The following is an 18,680-nucleotide window of genomic DNA, read 5'->3' as shown; positions in this document are numbered from 1 at the left end:
TACCCTTGATCGCCTTTCTAGATATATATTAGAAATATATGACTTATTATTATATACTAGTAAAATTATTCACGCGGTTATTTAAAAGTATTAGTGAACCTATTAAAAAATTATCTTATAATATATTTACCATTTGATAAGTTAAGTAAATTCTTTTAGAATTTTACAATTACATTGTTTAAAAGCATTTATTAAGCAAGCTGTTAAGAATTAATAAAGAGATTTAGAGGCATGCTGATGTGACATGCCTCAATGATATGTTTTTTTTAAAAAAAAAAAGTGAAAGCAAAGTTCAAATTTATAGATGGAGGGAAAATATATATGTAGATGGAGGAAAAATGTACAGATAGTATGAATGGCTTATACCCAAAAGAATATCAAAGTCCAATGTTTGATAACTTCTTGATCTCTAGAGGGCTAAGCTAATCAAAGGAAAAACCTCGCTATAACAATAAAAAGAAACTATTGATGTCTAAGGAAGCCAAAGCCCAACAACCTCCGGTAAAGATCTTGTACCCCGTGAAGTAGAAGGCTGAAAAGAGGTATTACGTCAGTGCAACATGAACTATTGCCATTATCCTCGTACTCATCATTTCTTCCTCGAGACTAATGGAACTGGAGTCGGACTTAAGTTGACAAACGGGAAGGATTTTCCCAAAACATTTAGGGTCTTCACTCGTTGCATCTCCTTTCCTGATTGAGTAGAGAAAAGGGATGTTTCATTGAATTGTTCTTGTGTTGGTTGTATTGTCCTGTACTTAACAGATCTGGAAAAAGTTTAAAACTACCAACAATGAATGGACACGATTGATGTGAATAAAGAACCTACAAGTAAGTAAATTTCAAGGCTTAAAGCCTTACTCTTGACTCATTTGAAGCCAAGGGTTATTATGTAAAGTTTGAAACCTTATTGCAGTCTGACTTCCTAAGTACCTGTCTCTAGACTCTCATTCTGTGCGTTGCAATTAAAACACCTCCTAAGCAGTGGCAGAGTCAATATTTTCACTAAGAGGGTGTAAAATATGAAGAATAAAACACATGAAGAAGCCAAAGGAATTTCAACATCTACATAAGCATGAGAAGTCAAACAAATACTTTTCATGATGGAATCTGCATTTATAATAACATGTCGTGGTAAAATGCCATGCACTGAAGAATGTTGGGTGCTTGATTCAAATAGAGACAGAGTTAGACTTAGTGGACAAGTAATGGGTTCATCATAATCAAAGTTGAATTTATAGGATTAAGCACCTAATATTCAATCATTTGTGTTTTTTCGTCAATTATTTTCATTACAAACTAATAGATAAACAACAGGTTGTAACTAAATTCATTGCGCTCATTCAGCAATAAGTGCCTCAATTTTTGCTTAGTTGAATTTGGTTAAGTGGAATTCATGGAAATAGATGATTATCTATGCTGGGAATCGTTACTTGAATTTTCTTTGGATTGCTGCCTTATTGTAATTGAGTGTATTGCATTTTCGAATTATGCCAGAAGTGAATTTAACTGTAAGTTAGATAAATTCGAGAAGGAAGTGTCCTTCGAAATTTTACCTATGCTGGATTTGTAGGAATGCTTTTACATATATATTTCAAATGGTGAGATAAAACCAAATCCAACTATTTACAGGGAGTAAGGTAGGATACCAGTGCTTAATCGCCTAGGTTTTTGAATTTTGTTTTTTTTTCTTTCAATGGAAAAAACTCTAAATTCATTTGCTAAAAGATAAATGCTTCAGAAAAAGTTAGTAGCTAACAATTTTCTAATAAAAAATGCTTTAGTCAGAAGGTTTTTAACATAGAGCCAACGTTGAGAACTTATGGAACCACTTTTATTGTTATTTCTCGCAAATTTATAACCTTCTTATCACAGATGAACAGTAGGGCAATGAAAAAGGTGATTAATGTTCTCTTCTCTTTAAAATTTTCAGATAAACACTGTATCTGCATTTAAGTTTATCCTTGTTTAGCATCAGGAAGCATGCCAAGGTTGAATCTGATACCTGATGCTTTCATCCAACAGTTCAATCCTCCTTTTATTTCTTTCTTTATTTGTTCTTGATCGAATGTATGTGGTAAATTTCAAACCTTGAACCCATAAAGTTCAAATCCTGTTCTTTAAACTGAGAAATACTTTAAACTTAAGAAGATACTTATGTCTAAAACAAATATATCAAATCAAGCATACTCCAAGCTACTAAATAACCCTACCAAACGTATCTTAGGAGTCATTTTGTTGCAGAATAAGTTTCTGAATACATGGAGTAAGCTCAGCACTTGATTTTTTAAAAGTTACACCAACAATTTTCTATGTTCATTTAACACACACAGAAATTCAGTTCTACTTCTATTTGCTAGTCGGAAATAAAGAATGCAATCTAAGAATTTTATTACATGACAAAAGGAGCAGCGATGAGTTAGACCATACCCGCTACACTGCAGACAAAATCCTTGCTCAATCCCATTAACAATGACTATAGCAGTTTTTTAGTGTTCATTACATACTTTGTGTCTCTTGTGATAGTCTTTTGAGGAGTTCAGGTCCTTGTTACAACCATGAACCTGACAGATAAGAACCTCGAAATGAAAATTTGTAGTCCGTAGTTTTTTTCCATGGAGTGATGGATTGACTGAAGACAAACTCGAAACACTAAGTCAAATCAAGTTCTTATCTGTGCGATTTTGTTCATGGATGATCTGAGGATGGTTGATAATAAAAGTAAGATTTATGCGGTCTGCTTTAACAAAATAAGTGACTAACTGGAACAATCACACAAATATTAATACATCAATAGACATGCCATTAACCGCAGAAAATACAATATAGGAATGACAACAATATACATTGGCAAGAAAGGAAGTGACCTTATCAAGTAATCGTGTTGTGGTATGAAGTGGCAGACATATACATCAAGTTCGTCAACATATGTCTAGCAAGTATTTATTAGCATCTTGACTGAAAAGATCTTTGAGTACACAAAAAAAAATAACACCAAATACATACACAGAAAGAGAAACAAAGAAAATCAGAGAGAAGTTTCAGTCCATGGTATTGCTTATTGTTGGTTATGTTGCTTACTCCGGAGCTACATAACCATATGTTTCAACAACTCGTGTTGCAGAGGATTCTCCATCATTAGTTATATCCATAACTTTTGACAAACCAAAATTCGAAATCTGTCGCAAAACAAAAGCAGTGAGAATTTGAGTTTGAAAAATAACAGCCAGCAAGGAGAAAGAAATCGGACACCAAAATAGTTATAACCTTCAAAGAGCTCTAACCGATCCCGTGATCCAAAAACTCGTGTTGCAGAGGATTCTCCATCATTAGTTATATCCATAACTTTTGAAAAAACAAAATCCAAAACCTGTCGCAAAACAAACGCAGTGAGAATTTAGGTTTGAAAAATAACAGTCAGCAAGGAGAAAAAAATCGGATACCAAAACAGTTAACACAAAAGTCATCTTTTAGGCATAGATCGACTCAATAACACATCAAATCAATCAAAATTCAGTCATTTCATCAAAATTGTACAAATTAACAACCACACAAATAGAATTTTTTTTTTAAATTATACCTGCAGGAACATGATCAAGTCCAATTCCAGTACTATTAAGCGCTTGTTGAACAAAAGCAGAGATCTTAGTCGTATCACCATAAGCGAAAATCAAAACAGGTACACAATAATTCATATTCACAAGCGCAAAGCTTATATTCTGCGCTATCTCATGAGGATCAGATTCTCTAGGTACTTGATAATTTTATATATCCCACCATACTGAAATCCTCGCCGCTGAGTACAACAACTTCGCCACACCCGATGGCTGTATCCCTCCTCCTCCTCCGTTCCCGTTTTCACCTGCACCGCCTATTTTCGACAAAGATAAAACAGGAATGGTGCACGATAGCAAACTTCGATGAGTAAAATTTTATCTTTAAAATTATTTTTATGTTTGTCTGTAGATTAATTCCTCCAAAAAGGTGTAATTAAGAAAAGCCGTGAGTAGGGGAAAAGGCGAAAGATTGAGGACTTTTGTGGGTTAATGGTGCTAATGATGAAGGATAATCAATGGATTTATTAATTAAAAAAATAGATGGCAATGAATTAAAAATGAAAAAATAACTCAAAAAAAAAGATAAATATGTTTGTTGATCATTGAGGTATGCCACATCAGCATGCCTCTAAATCTCTTTTATATATATAGATAGATTTCTCTTAATTTCTCTTTAATTTTATCAATTAACAAATCTATTATTTTAATTATACAAACTTTTAGTTTCTCCTAACAATATTTAGTTCAAACCTGAAGATTCTTGTAAATTAAAACATATTATGTAGGATTTTTAGTTGCAACTAAGATTCGATTTTTTTTCATGTTAGTTACTACTATTTCTATTTTATGAGTATTTTCTTATCGGTTAAATCGAAAATCAAATCATTAAGAACTAAAAATCGATAAACCGAAAATCGATAAAAAATATCTTATTGGTTTTATTATTGGTTTAGCATATTTAAAAATCGAAAATCAATAAACCAAACTGATAATATATAAAATCGAATCGAACCGACCAATGCACACCCTTAATTAGCTGAATGTTGAACACCTTAATGAACATACTAGTCTTTCATAAAAACGAAAATCCTGTCTTTTATCCATCCGTTATTTCTATAAATCTAGTCTTGTAAATCTGCACTCAGTCCACATATTTTGAACGGAAAAGGATCAAATATTTTCTTCATATTATAATAAATAGTACGTATATATCCTTTATCATATTTTGGGCATACATATGCTCTTACCGTCAATAAAATGATACGTATTTCAAGCTAATGGTAGGGGCATATGAGTATTCAAATTATGACAGGGGTATATACATACCATTTATTATAATTCGGAGGTATATTTATCTCTTTTTCATTTTAATTTTTTTATCCCAAATAATTAACTCAAATCCACTATTCGACTCAATAAACTCATTATATTGAACGCTTTCAAATCAACTCGATTAGACCACTATTTTTTGTTTCAAACCTAATACTCTCTCTGTTTTTCTCTTAAACGTGGATTCTAAACAAATTACAGCTGTTGGTCTCTACTACTAATTGGTGTTTACTAGTTAGAGGGAGTGGAGATTAGGTCAAAGATGGCTCGGGCTAAGAGCGCTATTTTTCTCTTAAACGTGGACTCCAATCAAATTGCAGCGGTTGATATCTAATACTAATTGGTGTTTATTGGTTGGAGGGAGTGGAGGTTAGGCCGAAGGTAGCTTGGGCCTAGGGGTGCAATGATGGTTCGTCGGTGGGGTGTTTTTGATTTGACGAAGACGGTGGCTATGTGGAGTTGACCGATGTTGAATAATATTTTTTCAGTAGAATTTTGCTGAAAATTGAAACTTGAGGAATTTAATTTATCTAGTGTTGTTTTTTGGTATTATGGATTAATAATTTTTTTAAAACTAATCATTGTGACTGTTACTGTATTGTGTGTGTATCATTATAGAGGTAGAAAAAACATATCTCTTAGATAAGCGTCTCTGGAATTGTAATAGAACCAAGTTGGATAGTGGGTTTGAATTAATTATCTAGAATAAAAATATTAAATGAAAAAAATACAAATATATCCCTAAATTATGATTGGTGATATGTATATACCTTCCGTCATATTTTGGGTAAATACCTGCCCATCAATTAGTGTGAGGGGCATATATATCATTTCATCAATGATAGAAGTATATATGTATTCAAAGTCATACTTTGGGTACTTACTTGTCCATCGGTTAGCGTGAAGGGCATGGGCGGACCGACGTACAATTTTTGGGTGCTCGAGCACCCACCAAACTCAACGTAGAAAAGGTATAATTATATAAGAAATAGTGAAAAATGATAAAATATATACAAAAGCACCCAGAAAACAAAAACATGGTTGGGTGCTTTGACTTTAGACATAACTTTCATATCTTCCATCCTGAAATTGAATCTCTGTAGCTGCATTATTTAGTAAATTTTTATTTTGAGCACCACAACCTAAACAAAGCTGGGTCCGCCACTGGTGAAGGACATATACATATCATTTCATCAATGGTAAAAGTATATATGTATCCAAACTATGATAAAACATATATTTATACCATTTATCATAATTCGAGAATATATTTGTCTCTTTTCCATCAGAGCGCCAAGGATTATAAAATTTCTAAAGAGAACTTATCCTTCTCTTGTGAACTCTCTCCATCACTCACTTGATTTCTCCCCCAGTCCCCTTCCCTTCTTTGATTCTAAATCTCGGAAACAAGAAGAACCAAAGAGTGCAAATGAGGGCTGGGCTCAGTTGATTATCCTATCAGAAGCAATTGGACAACACCTCGCCAGGAAGTCCTGACAATTATCGAATGGTAGATTATACCCTCTCTAAGGACAGAAGGTCCATCATCGCCGTTCTTCAAATATAAGTAAGTAGAGACCATGACAGATTTGATGATTTGGGATTGAATACGACGATTAATGCATCGTGTCAACCGGAAACTCGATGGATTTTAAGCCGGTCTCTCACTTGCAAGAAATCAACATTAAATTTGAGATGCTATTGCTTTGTGACGTCTAAACCTTTCCCTGTGAAGTCCATTTGCTTTGCTGAAAAGTACCCGTGTGGCACACCATCACATCCATAAGCACTACATAAACATTCCTGCATCAAAGTCCCGTTTTGCGTGGGGCCCTTTTCCTTTCACAGTCAGCTCAGTTTAAGCTTAGGTTTATGCCAGTGTGTGACTGATTAGGTTAGGGCACGTATGAAAGTGGAGGGGAATGTCTCATGTTGGAAATGTAATGTTCACCAAATTTAAGACGTTTTACTCTCGTTTAAATTTACGAACCGTTGACCACTACGTCACACACCCGTTTTAACTTTGAAGAATACATGAAGAAATGATAAATTGATACACATCCGTTTTAACTCTGAAGAATACAAGAAGAAATGATAAATGATCAGATAGAGGAAGATTGGATCATCAGATAGAGGACAAAAACAATTATCTAATTAAGGGAACATAAAACAACAGAACCCAATTATTACTTTGTGTACGATCCTAGAATGGGACATAGTTTGCTTACACAATCACAACAGAAACCCAACTATTTTCGAAGAGCAAAGCCAGGAAAATGAACAAAACAGAGATGGAGGAGAAAGAAAGAAAGAAGACTACTGTTTTAAGGTATCCGCAATCTCAATATGAACACCTTCAGATGACGCAAAGTTGGTGCTTACTGCTAGTCTACTTCCTCCATCTTGCTTTCCTCACCAGTCTCCTCTAGAGCAGGCATATCAGCATCCTCACCAGCTTCCTCTTCTTCGTCAATACTCAAGCCCAACTTCAACATTCTGTGAATTCTTGCAGCAAAAGTATTGGGGTCATCAAGACTAAAACCAGATGTCAGCAGAGCTGTCTCAAAGAGCAACAACACAAGATCTTTCACCGACTTGTCATTCTTGTCCGCCTCAGCTCTCTTCCTCAACTCCTCCATAATTCCATTATCCGGGTTGATTTCCATTGTCTTCTTGCTAGACATGTAAGAGCTCATGCTGCTGTCCCTCAAGGCTTGAGCTTTCATGATTCTTTCCATGTTAGCCGTCCAACCATACTCACCGGTCACTAAGCAACATGGGGAATCAACTATCCTATCAGAGACCACAACCTTCTCAACTCTGTCTCCTAGGATGTCTTTGATGATCTTGCAGAGGTTCTCAAAAGACTTCTTTTTCTCCTCTTTTTTCTTCTTCTCTTCCTCAGTTTCATCATCAAGCTTCAATCCCTCCTTTGTAGCAGAAACTAGTTTCTTACCATCATATTCTTTCAGTTGCCCGACTGCATATTCATCAATGGCATCAACCATGAAGAGCACTTCATATCCTTTCTTCTTTAGCCTTTCCAAGAATGGTGAGTTTTCAACTGCCTTTTTGCTCTCTCCAGTGATGTAGTAGATGTCTTTCTGACCCTCCTTCATCCTAGTGACATAATCTTTCAGACTTGTCAGCTCATCACCACTCTTGGTGGAGTGGTATCGAAGAAGGTCAGCCAACTTAGCTCTGTTCTGGCTATCTTCATGAATGCCCAACTTCAGGTTCTTTGAGAAAGCCTCATAGAATTTGCTGTAGTCCTCCTTGTTCTCGGTAATCTCATTGAACATCTCAATGCATTTCTTCACAAGGTTCTTCCTAATAACCTTGAGAATCTTGTTCTGCTGCAACATCTCGCGGGAGATGTTGAGAGGCAAGTCATCAGAGTCGACAACACCCTTCACGAATCCAAGGTACTCGGGGATAAGTTCCTCACAGTTGTCCATGATGAACACCCTCCGGACATAAAGCTTGATGTTGTTCATCTTCTTGCGGTTGTCGAATAGATCAAATGGAGCCCTCTTAGGTACAAAGAGGATGGCCTTGAATTCAAGTTGCCCCTCAACAGAGAAGTGCTTGACTGCAAGGTGTTCCTCCCAATCATTAGTCAGGCTCTTGTAGAAAGCGGCGTATTCCTCCTTCGTGATTTCTTCTGGTTTACGCAGCCAGATAGGTTTCTGCTTGTTAATAAGTTCCCACTCATGAGAAACCTCCTTGATTTTCTTTTTCTTACCTTTCTCCTTTTCTTTATCCTCATCCACTTCCTCAATATCACCCTCTTGTTCTTTCTTGGGTTCATCATCTTCGTCATCGCTAATCTGCTTCTCAGTTGTCTTCTCGGCCCAAAGGTAAATTGGGTAGCTAATGAATTCAGAATGTTTCTTCACAAGGTCTTTGATTCTCCTTTCCTCCAAGTACTCCAACTGCAAGTATCAATGCAAGTTAATTACACGTGAGGTTATAAAACTGCACCAAACCTAATTAATTTAACTACAAAGTGCATTAACAAGAGTACATCTCAATTAAAGTATAAATGAGATTACCTGGTCTTCCTTGAGGAAGAGAGTGATTTTAGTTCCTCTGCCTAACTGCTCTCCATTAACATCCCTTGTAACAGTGAATGAACCACCAGCTTGTGATTCCCAGATATATTGCTCATCGTCGTTGTGCTTGGTCGTTACGATAACTTTCTCTGCTACGAGGTAAGCGGAATAGAAACCCACACCAAATTGACCAATCATGCTCACATCAGCCCCAGCTTGTAGAGCTTCCATAAACTCCTTTGTCCCAGACCTAGCAATTGTACCCAAATTGTTAACCAAATCTACACATCCACAGAGAAAACAGAGGTATCAGTACCACTCCTAAATTTGTAGAATAGAATATAAAGCCTATAAACACAACGACCCGGCTAAAATTCAAAATTCAACCATAGGATCACTTCATACACGTCATGAACATCTATAGGCCTAAAAATTCTTCAAACATCAGAGACGTATCTTATCCTCATTCAGTTGATTAGGAAAGCAAATGGTTTAACTACATAAACAAACACACGTAGTAAAAAGTTTGCAGCCAACTATTTATAAATTGAATCCAAATGAAGGGAAAAAAACTAGAGTCATTAATCTCCGAAGCCAACAAAGATAACGACACAAGAACATTACATACTTATCCATTTTTTCTAGTCCAATTAATACCACTAGACACTGTGTCTAGTGGCCACATACTTATCCATGTAGAGGCGGATCTACGGCTTAAAATTCTGAGTTCATGTCGATTATTTATTGAATTTTTTTACATAAATTTATGCTTAGCGTCCTAAATTCTGGATTCAATTGAACCATACCTACTAATATGTTACATCCGTCTCATGAATAACATCGAAAAGCATAGGAAAAGCAAGTTGATAGATGTGTTGAAAGGAAGTGAGTTAAAACGATGTAAAAATGGTGAGAAGCAAATAAGTACATTACCTGCTTTGGTCATGCCAATACCACTGTCAATGATGGAAAGAGTCTTATTGGCCTTATCAGGAACAAGTCGAATGAAGAGTTCAGGCTGAGCATCGAGCTTGCTCTTATCCGTCAAGCTCTCGAACCGAATCTTATCCAACGCATCAGAAGAATTGCTAATGAGTTCACGAAGGAAAATCTCCTTGTTGCTGTAGAATGTATTGATGATCAAACTCAATAGCTGGTTGATCTCAGCTTGAAATGCAAACGTCTCTGCTTCAGCCATTTGGACATCAGCCATTGATGCTCAACAAATTCAAAAAAGCGCTGAGAGAAAATGAACGAGGAGTTGATGAAAATCAGATCAGAAAGAAGATTTGCGAGTAGCTATTTTGATGTGGGAGAGAATGGAAGTGGTGGATTTATATATGCATGAGAAATTCTAGGTCCTTCTATTAGTGTTGGAAGCAGGAAGCCAATACTTGCTTCTGGAGTCTTCGGTATTTTACGGTTATAATGACTGAACCGGTGGTAGACCGGGTTTTTTCTTGTGTGAAAATTAGTGTGGGCAAAATGGTCTTTCTACATCAATTAAGACATCTGGAATGTTCTTCGCCTGTCTTCTGAGGTCTCCGCCTCTCCGGCCCGCTATGGAGTCAAAATCATTTTTCCTCAATTAAATAAACTTTTAAAAGAAAAAATCGACTGCGTATGAGACCATAAAATAAATATTTTCTCCGTTTTATAATAAATGAATTATTGAATTTTGACATATAAATTAAGAAAAAAATATTAAAAACATAAATTTAACATAATTTTTCATTTTTATCCCAAAAAAGAAAAAATCAACCTGTAAGACTTTTTCAAAAGTTAATTGGTTGTCAAATCATAAGGGTAAATTTGAAAAAAAATTCAATGATTCACTTATTTTGAAATATCAATAAATACTCCAACAATTCGCTTATTCCGAAACAGAGGGAGTACTAGATAAGGATTTACACGGGCCAAAACTATTACTTATTACATAAAATTTCTTATTTGAAAAGTAATTATAAAAATCCCATATCAATTAGATAAAACCTATTCCTTTAACTTTCTCTCTCTTGTGCCTCATACATCCCAAAACACTCATTTTTTACTTTATTTTTAGTTCGATTTTTGCTCCATTATTACACTCCTTATTTTACGCCTAATTTCAAGCTACTTGATTTGGGGTTTCAAATTTGTCAGCTAGCAAGCATTAATTGAATAAAGAGATTAACTTCATCACCTTCTTACTTTAATTTTGAGGTTTTTTTTTTTAACTTTATCAAATCAAAATTAGTTTTGAATTTTTTTTGATTGTATGTATGTATTTATCAAATTAGCTGCTTTTGCAATGTCATACATAGAAAGTAAAGTATAATAAAAACATATACACTTGCATCATACATAGAAAGTAAAGTATAATACATTCTTATACATATAACACATGTTGTTGGAGTGTAATTCATACATATAACACTGATATCATACATAGAAAGTAAAGTATATACGTTCTCATACATATAATGTGAAATGGTTTTACTTAAATATAAAACCGAAAACATTTGCATCATATATAGAAAGTAAAGTATAGTACATTCACATACATATAGAAAATATTATTGTTGGAGTGTAAATCATGCACATAACACTACATCATACATAGAAAAAATGTATAACATTCTCATACGTATAGCACATGCTGAAACGACTATGTAAATTAAACTAACTTCCATACAAAAGTGTAAATAAATATCAAACACATACTGTTGTTGGAGTGTAAATCTAATATTTGTAGTGTAAATTTCATAAATAATGTCAAAATATCATTCAAACTGGGTAATGTATTATAACTTCTCATACAATACTGTGCAAGTTTTTACTAAAAGCTAAAAAATAAATACACTAGCATCATACATACAAAGTATTGTATAAAACCTTCTCATACATTAATTTTTCCAATCACTCTATGCAAAGTAATGAAGTATTTCACTTCAAATTTTAAAACGTATAAGGAATACTGATTTTGCAGCAAATTTGCGTTTGTTTGAATTGAAATCGCAATTCTAAAAAAAAAAATTGTGGTGATGCTTCAGGATATTTTTTGAATTTAAATTACAGTTACTAGTTTTAAGTATCCACAAAATTAGAACATTAATTACTGTCATTATTAAGGTAAGATAACAATTGGATCTGATTTTATTATCATAATTTAAGGAGAAACAATTCCCTCGTACATTGGAGTTACTTATGAGGTACATTGACATGTATATGTATTTTTTCAAATTTAGGAGAGAGAAAGTCAATCCGGGATCTTATGTAATTAGTTTTATTTAGGATAGGATTATGTTCTTTATACTAATTTTATGTGTATGGGTGTGTGGGTGTGTGGATATATATATGTCTGCATGTATACATAAGATCCCAAATGTTTGTTTTATACGACCGTAGGAATATCATACTACTGAATACGCACATGACATTCATTTCACATATCATATTGATTGTTGTCTATTTACACTGTATATGTGCACTTATAAATTCTACAATAGCAGATGCATTTTTTCTTCCTGATGTGATCAATCTCTTGAGCATTCATGATCAATACCAGTTAAATTAAATTTAATGATTAAATTAGTTTAGAAGTTCAAAATCTATATCGAAAACACATTTTTTTCATTGTAAAAATGTATTTCATTCCAATCATGATTCACAAAATTTTGTACACATTAATTATGTCACACGGTAATAGAAGAATGCCAACAAGAGCTAGCTTTGGATACCTCTAACAACACGAATAAGTTGTTTCCTAAATTATCTGGAACACCATCTTGATCTTGATGTCCCATAGACATTTGAAGAAAGCTTCAACCTTTGCCTTACCAAAATGACACTGAAAAAAATCAGATCAAGATTTTAAAAATAACACAAACAAATCACAACACACCAAAAAACTCAGACATCTTGTATCTAGCAAGATGAAAGTAGCTTCTCAAAGAGAAATACATTTTTCATTATATGCAAGTAGTTTGTATTTGTTGTCAACCTGTTGTAAGCACTATATCAGGTGTAAACTAATTTAATGACTCATTACAGCCAGAACAAAGTTAAATTGAGGTATAGTTTTTGAAGCAAATTACAACTATAGAGATGCACATGACTAACATAAGTAAAAGAAAATACAAAAAGCCAGTAAGCTTTACTTGTTAAAAAGGAAAAAAGCAAAATAAGTTAAAAGTCAATACTATAAGTAGGTCAACCCTATAACTATGAATTAACATCTGCTAACAATGTTAAACAAATTAGATAATCACGAAAAGCATAAAATAAATGTTTTGGCACTTAACAGAGTTTAGTAAGTACTGCAATCAAGTCAAAATTGTACTAAATATGCCCTGTAAGTACCTTCATTATGATAGTCGAAATTGTATCAAATATGCCCTGTAAGTACCTTCATATGATTAACATTCCACTGGCTACTAATGTTGCATCAGAAAACCTTCATATGTAGATCTGAATACCAAAATCAAAACCTCCACAACAGATTGATCTTCATAAGCTAAGGCTCCTTAAGAGAAGTTTAGATAAACTAAAGAAATAAAGCAACACTCTTCCTATTAAAAATCATCATCCAATCTAGAGCTTAATTTATTAAAAAGAGTTTTCCTTCTACACTTTTCTTTAGTTCATTTAAGAAAGTGAAGACTAATCAAACCAACAATCTCAAGGAACCGATATGATCCTTCTTTTCACTGTCCTTCGCAGTTAAAAATAGAGATAAATCATCACGTTAAATATCAACAATAGAGAGCTAAAAATAGATTGTATATTACACAATTATACAATCATTATCTTTTTAACTCTACTCTTCTTGCTCGTCGATGTGCTAAAAGGACTTTTTTCTCTCAAGTGGCATTAGTCTATATAATTTACACCTTTTAGCATTTTTTTGATATTTTTCTTAAAAAGTTTGATCAATTTTAGAATCTCTATTACACGATATTTTTTGTGGCTCAAATATTTTTATGAATTCTTGATAAAAAACTAATACAAGTAAAATTTTATTACACATCCATACCAAGAAATAATTATATTTATGCAAGGCATGTGACTTTTAAAAAAATATAAGAGACGCTAATTAACAGAGAAAAATAAGCATTTCATGTTTCATATTATATTAAAATCATGAAGAAAAATATTTATAATTAAATTAAAAAATAAAATAAGTTGTACTTGTCACAGAGTCAAATATATACACAGACGTACAGATAGCTATTACCTAAGAGATGAAACTGCAAAACAGACAATTTAAGATGTTTATATTTAATTAATTTTACTTTTAAATAAATTTTATAAAATAAATACGCAAAAATTTTTTATAGAAAAATATGAGTAGATCTTAAAGTTAGGTATTATTGTGATATTTTAAAATCTCCTTTAAAAAGATAAGTAGATATAAACTTGGTTTCACTGAAATATATATTTTTTTATTTTTTTAAAATCTAAATTAGCTAAAAAATAAATTAGTTAAAAAGCCTTAGATGAAGAAGGAAAAGCAGCAGCATATATGAATCTAAAGCCCGACGAACGCGAAAAAACTTAGGCAACTACTGGGGGAATTTAGTCAAAAGTGACAAAAAAGTTTGAAAATGAGGTGTAGGTGACTCAAGTCTTAATAATTGAGTGGAGGTGACAATTACTTTATTATGGATTAAGAAAGTTGAGAAAGTTTGAAAATAGCCCATAAATTTTTAAATTTACACTTTGATCCAAATATTAGTTAATATAACAGAAAACAGAGGAAAAAAGAAGTATTTCTCTCTCTTCTCATCCGTTGTTATTTTCTATCTCTTCGCGATTTTTGTTGTTCATTGTTGCTGCTGCTTTATTCATCATTTTCTACTTCATTATCATCATCTTCTACTTCATTATCATCTTCATCTTCTTCTTGTCGACCATTGTTGTTGTTTTTACCGCTACTGCTGCTACTTGAATAATTTTTTAGGTCAAATTTTGTTTCGTACATCTCTTTGGCATTACTTCATAGGTGACTTTGGTAAGTAAAATTATGATTTTTAGTTGAATTTGTCATCTGGTACACTGCTACTGCTGTTTTTTCAACAATGGATAGAACCCGTTCATGAATCCAACATAAGAGCCATTTGTTTAAATAGATCACTCATCATCACTCATCTGTTGTGACAAATGAGTCATCTGTTGCAATGGAAGATTCACATGTTGGATTCAGGTTTATGGTTCTATATAGTGCCCGTAATATGAATTGACCAGATGAGTCATCTGTTGCAACAAACGAAATATCTATTGCAATAGACTAGTTATCTATTGCATCAGACTAGTTATCTATTACAAGAGATGCGTTATCTATTGCGACATAGGAGTAATCTGTTGCAACAGATGAGTAATCTGTTTGGAACAACACAATATAACTCATGCCATAAACACAATAGATAACAAATATGTTTTAAAAAATGGTCCATCTGTTGAAAGAACTCAAAACTCTTGTTATTTTTACTGAATTACAAATTGTTCCTTATGTTCAATCGTCGATATATTTGTTAAGAAGAATAAATAGACAGAAACATAAATTTTTCATTAAACAAAAAGAAAATACATTAATATAAATAAAAATACATACGCTAAAAGAGAAAACATAACGTAATTATTATTAATATTATTCTTATCATCAATATTATTATTGCCAGTTGGTTAATCGTCAACCGAAAGCATCAGGGCCCTCATCAGCCTGCGAATCTCTCGGAGCATCCTTGCTCTCACAGCGCCCAACTCCCACTGTAGGTCATTAACTTATCTCTGAAGTTCCCGCACGGTGTCGCGCAGAATAACAATGTCCCAAACAAGATCAGACATATCTAGAACACACATGAATTAACAAAAAACGTAAAAACACAAGAAAATAAAAGAGTTTGAATGTAATACAACGTATATGAATGTAATACAACGTATACTACTAATTGGGTAGATTTGTAGAAAAATAAAGAAAAAAACTTACCCGAGTCAGGGAAAATGTATCTAGTCTTTGAAGAGAAAGTAGTTGAAGATGTAATCTGAAAGAAAAAATGCAATAAATAAATAGAGTATAGTAGAATTAACGAGTAAGGAGGGAGAGAATTGAATTTGAATGAGTTAGGCAAAAAGACGCGACTGTTCACCTCCATTTTATTAATTACATTCAAACTGGTGACTTTTTTATTACTGTGAAAAGTTATGACTTAATTAAACCAAGTTGTTGAATTTTTTATTATTGTGATAAGTTATGACTTTTTTCAGCTTATTATTATTAATTAGTTCTTAAATTTAAATAACCTTTTTCTCAATTAAATAATCAAAGACTTCTTACCTTTTCAATAACTGTTTCTTTTAATCATAACCGTTTGTATTGAGTTGTGGCGACAAATTATATATCTGTTGCATCAGATAACCCATCTGTTGCATCAGATAACCTATCTGTGGCAACAGATATACCATCTGTTGCAACAATTCGACCATCTATCTATCTGTTGCAATATATAATCATTTTTTAATAATCATCATATATTTTCATTAATTCAAATTGGTGACTTTTTATTATATAAATTAAAAAAATAAATTTATAACAAAAATGGTGAAAAGTCACTACTTGTTGCCTATTTAATATTAACATCAACTATTCAAATTAAATAATCATTTTTACGGTTATAAATTGTGTTTATCATTTATTTTCTTATTGTTTTCTATGAAAAGAAATGACTTAATTAAATCAAGCTGGTGAGTTTTTGATTACTGTGACAAGTCATGACTTTTCAGCTTATTATTATTTATTAGTTCTTAAATTTAAATAACCTTTTTCTCAATTAAATAATCGAAGACTTTTCACCTTTTCAATAACTATTTATTTTAATAAAATAACAACCATTTTTATTGAGTTATGACAACAGATTGTATATCTGTTATATTATATAACCCATCTGTGGCAACAAATTGACCATCTGTTGAAGGAACTTTTTTGATTTCTTCTAACAGTTGATTCATCAGTCGCAATAGATGAAGAATTTGATTCATCAGCTGTTTTGAATGTGTTAGACAAAAAGTCACGATTGTTTACCTCTTTTTTAAAAATCATCATATACCTTAGTTAATCCAAAGTAGTGAATTTTTTATTACTCCCTTCGTTTTAAAAAAGAATGACCTAGTTTGACTTGGCACGAAGTTTAAGAAAATAAAGAAGACTTTTGAATCTTGTGGTCTTAAATTAAAGATATGTCAAATGTACCAAAATGCCCTTCAATCTTATGGTCTTAAACATGCCACGTGGAAAATTAAAATTAAAAAGTTGCTAAAATAGGAAAGGGGTCATTCTTTTTGAAACAGACTAAAATAGAAAGTAGATCATTCTTTTGAAATGGAGGGAGTATATAATAAATAAATTAAAAAAAGATTTAAAAACAAAAATGATGAAAAGTCACTTGTCGCTTATTTAATATTAACATCAGTTATTAAAATTAAATAACTATTCTTTTACAGTTATAAATTGTGTTTATCATTTATTTCCTCATTATTTATTTACGAACCATTTTTCATATTAAATAATTGAAAAGTTATGACTTTTCACCCTCTCAATACAATAAATCTTTTTTATTAATAACCGTCTGTTACAACATATAATCCATCTGTCACAAGAGATTAATCATCTGTTGCAACATATGGTCCATCCGTTGCTACAAATGCTCAATCCCTACCTCCAACCATTGACATATTGAGAATAATGAATAAACAGAATGAAAATTAAATATTAAATTAGAATTTAAAATTCAAAGTCGACCAAACATAGATTTTTGAATCCATTATTTACAAATATACAATAAAAAATAAAACATACATTAGGTTCCTCCCTTAGGTAGCTCCGATATAATAAAAGAAAATACATACGCTAAAAGAAAAAAACATAACCTAATTATTATTATTATCATTATTATTATTATTATTGTCAATCAGACAATAGTCATCCGATAGCTGCAGGGCCCTCCTCAGCCTTGCTCTCATGTCGCCCAACTCTCACCGGAGATCATGAATCTGTCTTTCAAGTTCCCGCAAGGATTTGCGCAGAATCACCTTGTCCAAATTCGGATCAGACATATCTATAAGTGGAGTAGACTGAATGAGTAAGAGGGGCCTATTTATAAAGGATTGAATTTGAATGGGTTAGTAAAAAAAACCATGACTGTTCACCTCTTTTTTAATAATTACATCCCTTAATTAAATAAAATTGGTGATTTTTCGAATATGTAAATTAAAAAACGGATATAAATACAACATTTTATCTTTATTGTATTTCCAAAAAAAGAAAATTTCTTTAAAATAAATCTAACAGATGCGTAATCTGTTGCAAAATATATTCTACCTGTTTGTTAATTTACAACATAATGATAATTTGTTGCAAGAGATGTATATATCTGTTTGTTTTCAACAGATAAGTCATATGTTGCAACAGATTAATCATCTATTGTAATAGATATTTATAATTGTTTGATAGTTTTAACAGATGTGTCATCTATTGCACCAAGTTAGTCATTTGTTTACATAGATGGGCTAGGCAGAATAAGGTGCGTGGAGATGGATCCACTTTCATGTGTGGGAGTTATGTATTACTAATAAGGTCATCGGAACAATAGACATAAAGTACAATGATTTTGTGAATGCATTTTTTAACCGATTAGGCATTGACCATTCAAACAAAATCCTGCATTGTACAGTTAAGTTTGATAGGTTTGAATTGATAAGGCCG

At 32.5% G+C, this 18,680-nt stretch overlaps 1 protein-coding gene across 1 annotated transcript; it reads right to left on the bottom strand.

The window, feature by feature from the left end:
* Positions 1-7,016: 7,016 nt before the first annotated feature.
* LOC107873403 (heat shock protein 83) lies at positions 7,017-10,412 on the bottom strand. The gene is made up of 3 exons (XM_016720250.2): positions 9,875-10,412; positions 8,942-9,222; positions 7,017-8,821 (listed from the first exon to the last, which is right to left on the bottom strand). The coding sequence occupies exons 1-3, from the start codon at positions 10,152-10,154 to the stop codon at positions 7,271-7,273; spliced, it is 2,112 nt and encodes a 703-aa protein (XP_016575736.1). The 5' UTR covers positions 10,155-10,412; the 3' UTR covers positions 7,017-7,270.
* Positions 10,413-18,680: the final 8,268 nt, after the last annotated feature.

Source organism: Capsicum annuum, chromosome 6 (genome assembly GCF_002878395.1).
Source record: "Capsicum annuum cultivar UCD-10X-F1 chromosome 6, UCD10Xv1.1, whole genome shotgun sequence".
Lineage (NCBI taxonomy): Eukaryota > Viridiplantae > Streptophyta > Magnoliopsida > Solanales > Solanaceae > Capsicum > Capsicum annuum.
The sequence above is the reverse complement of the archived record's forward strand: the minus strand, read 5'-3'. Positions and strand labels throughout refer to the sequence as shown.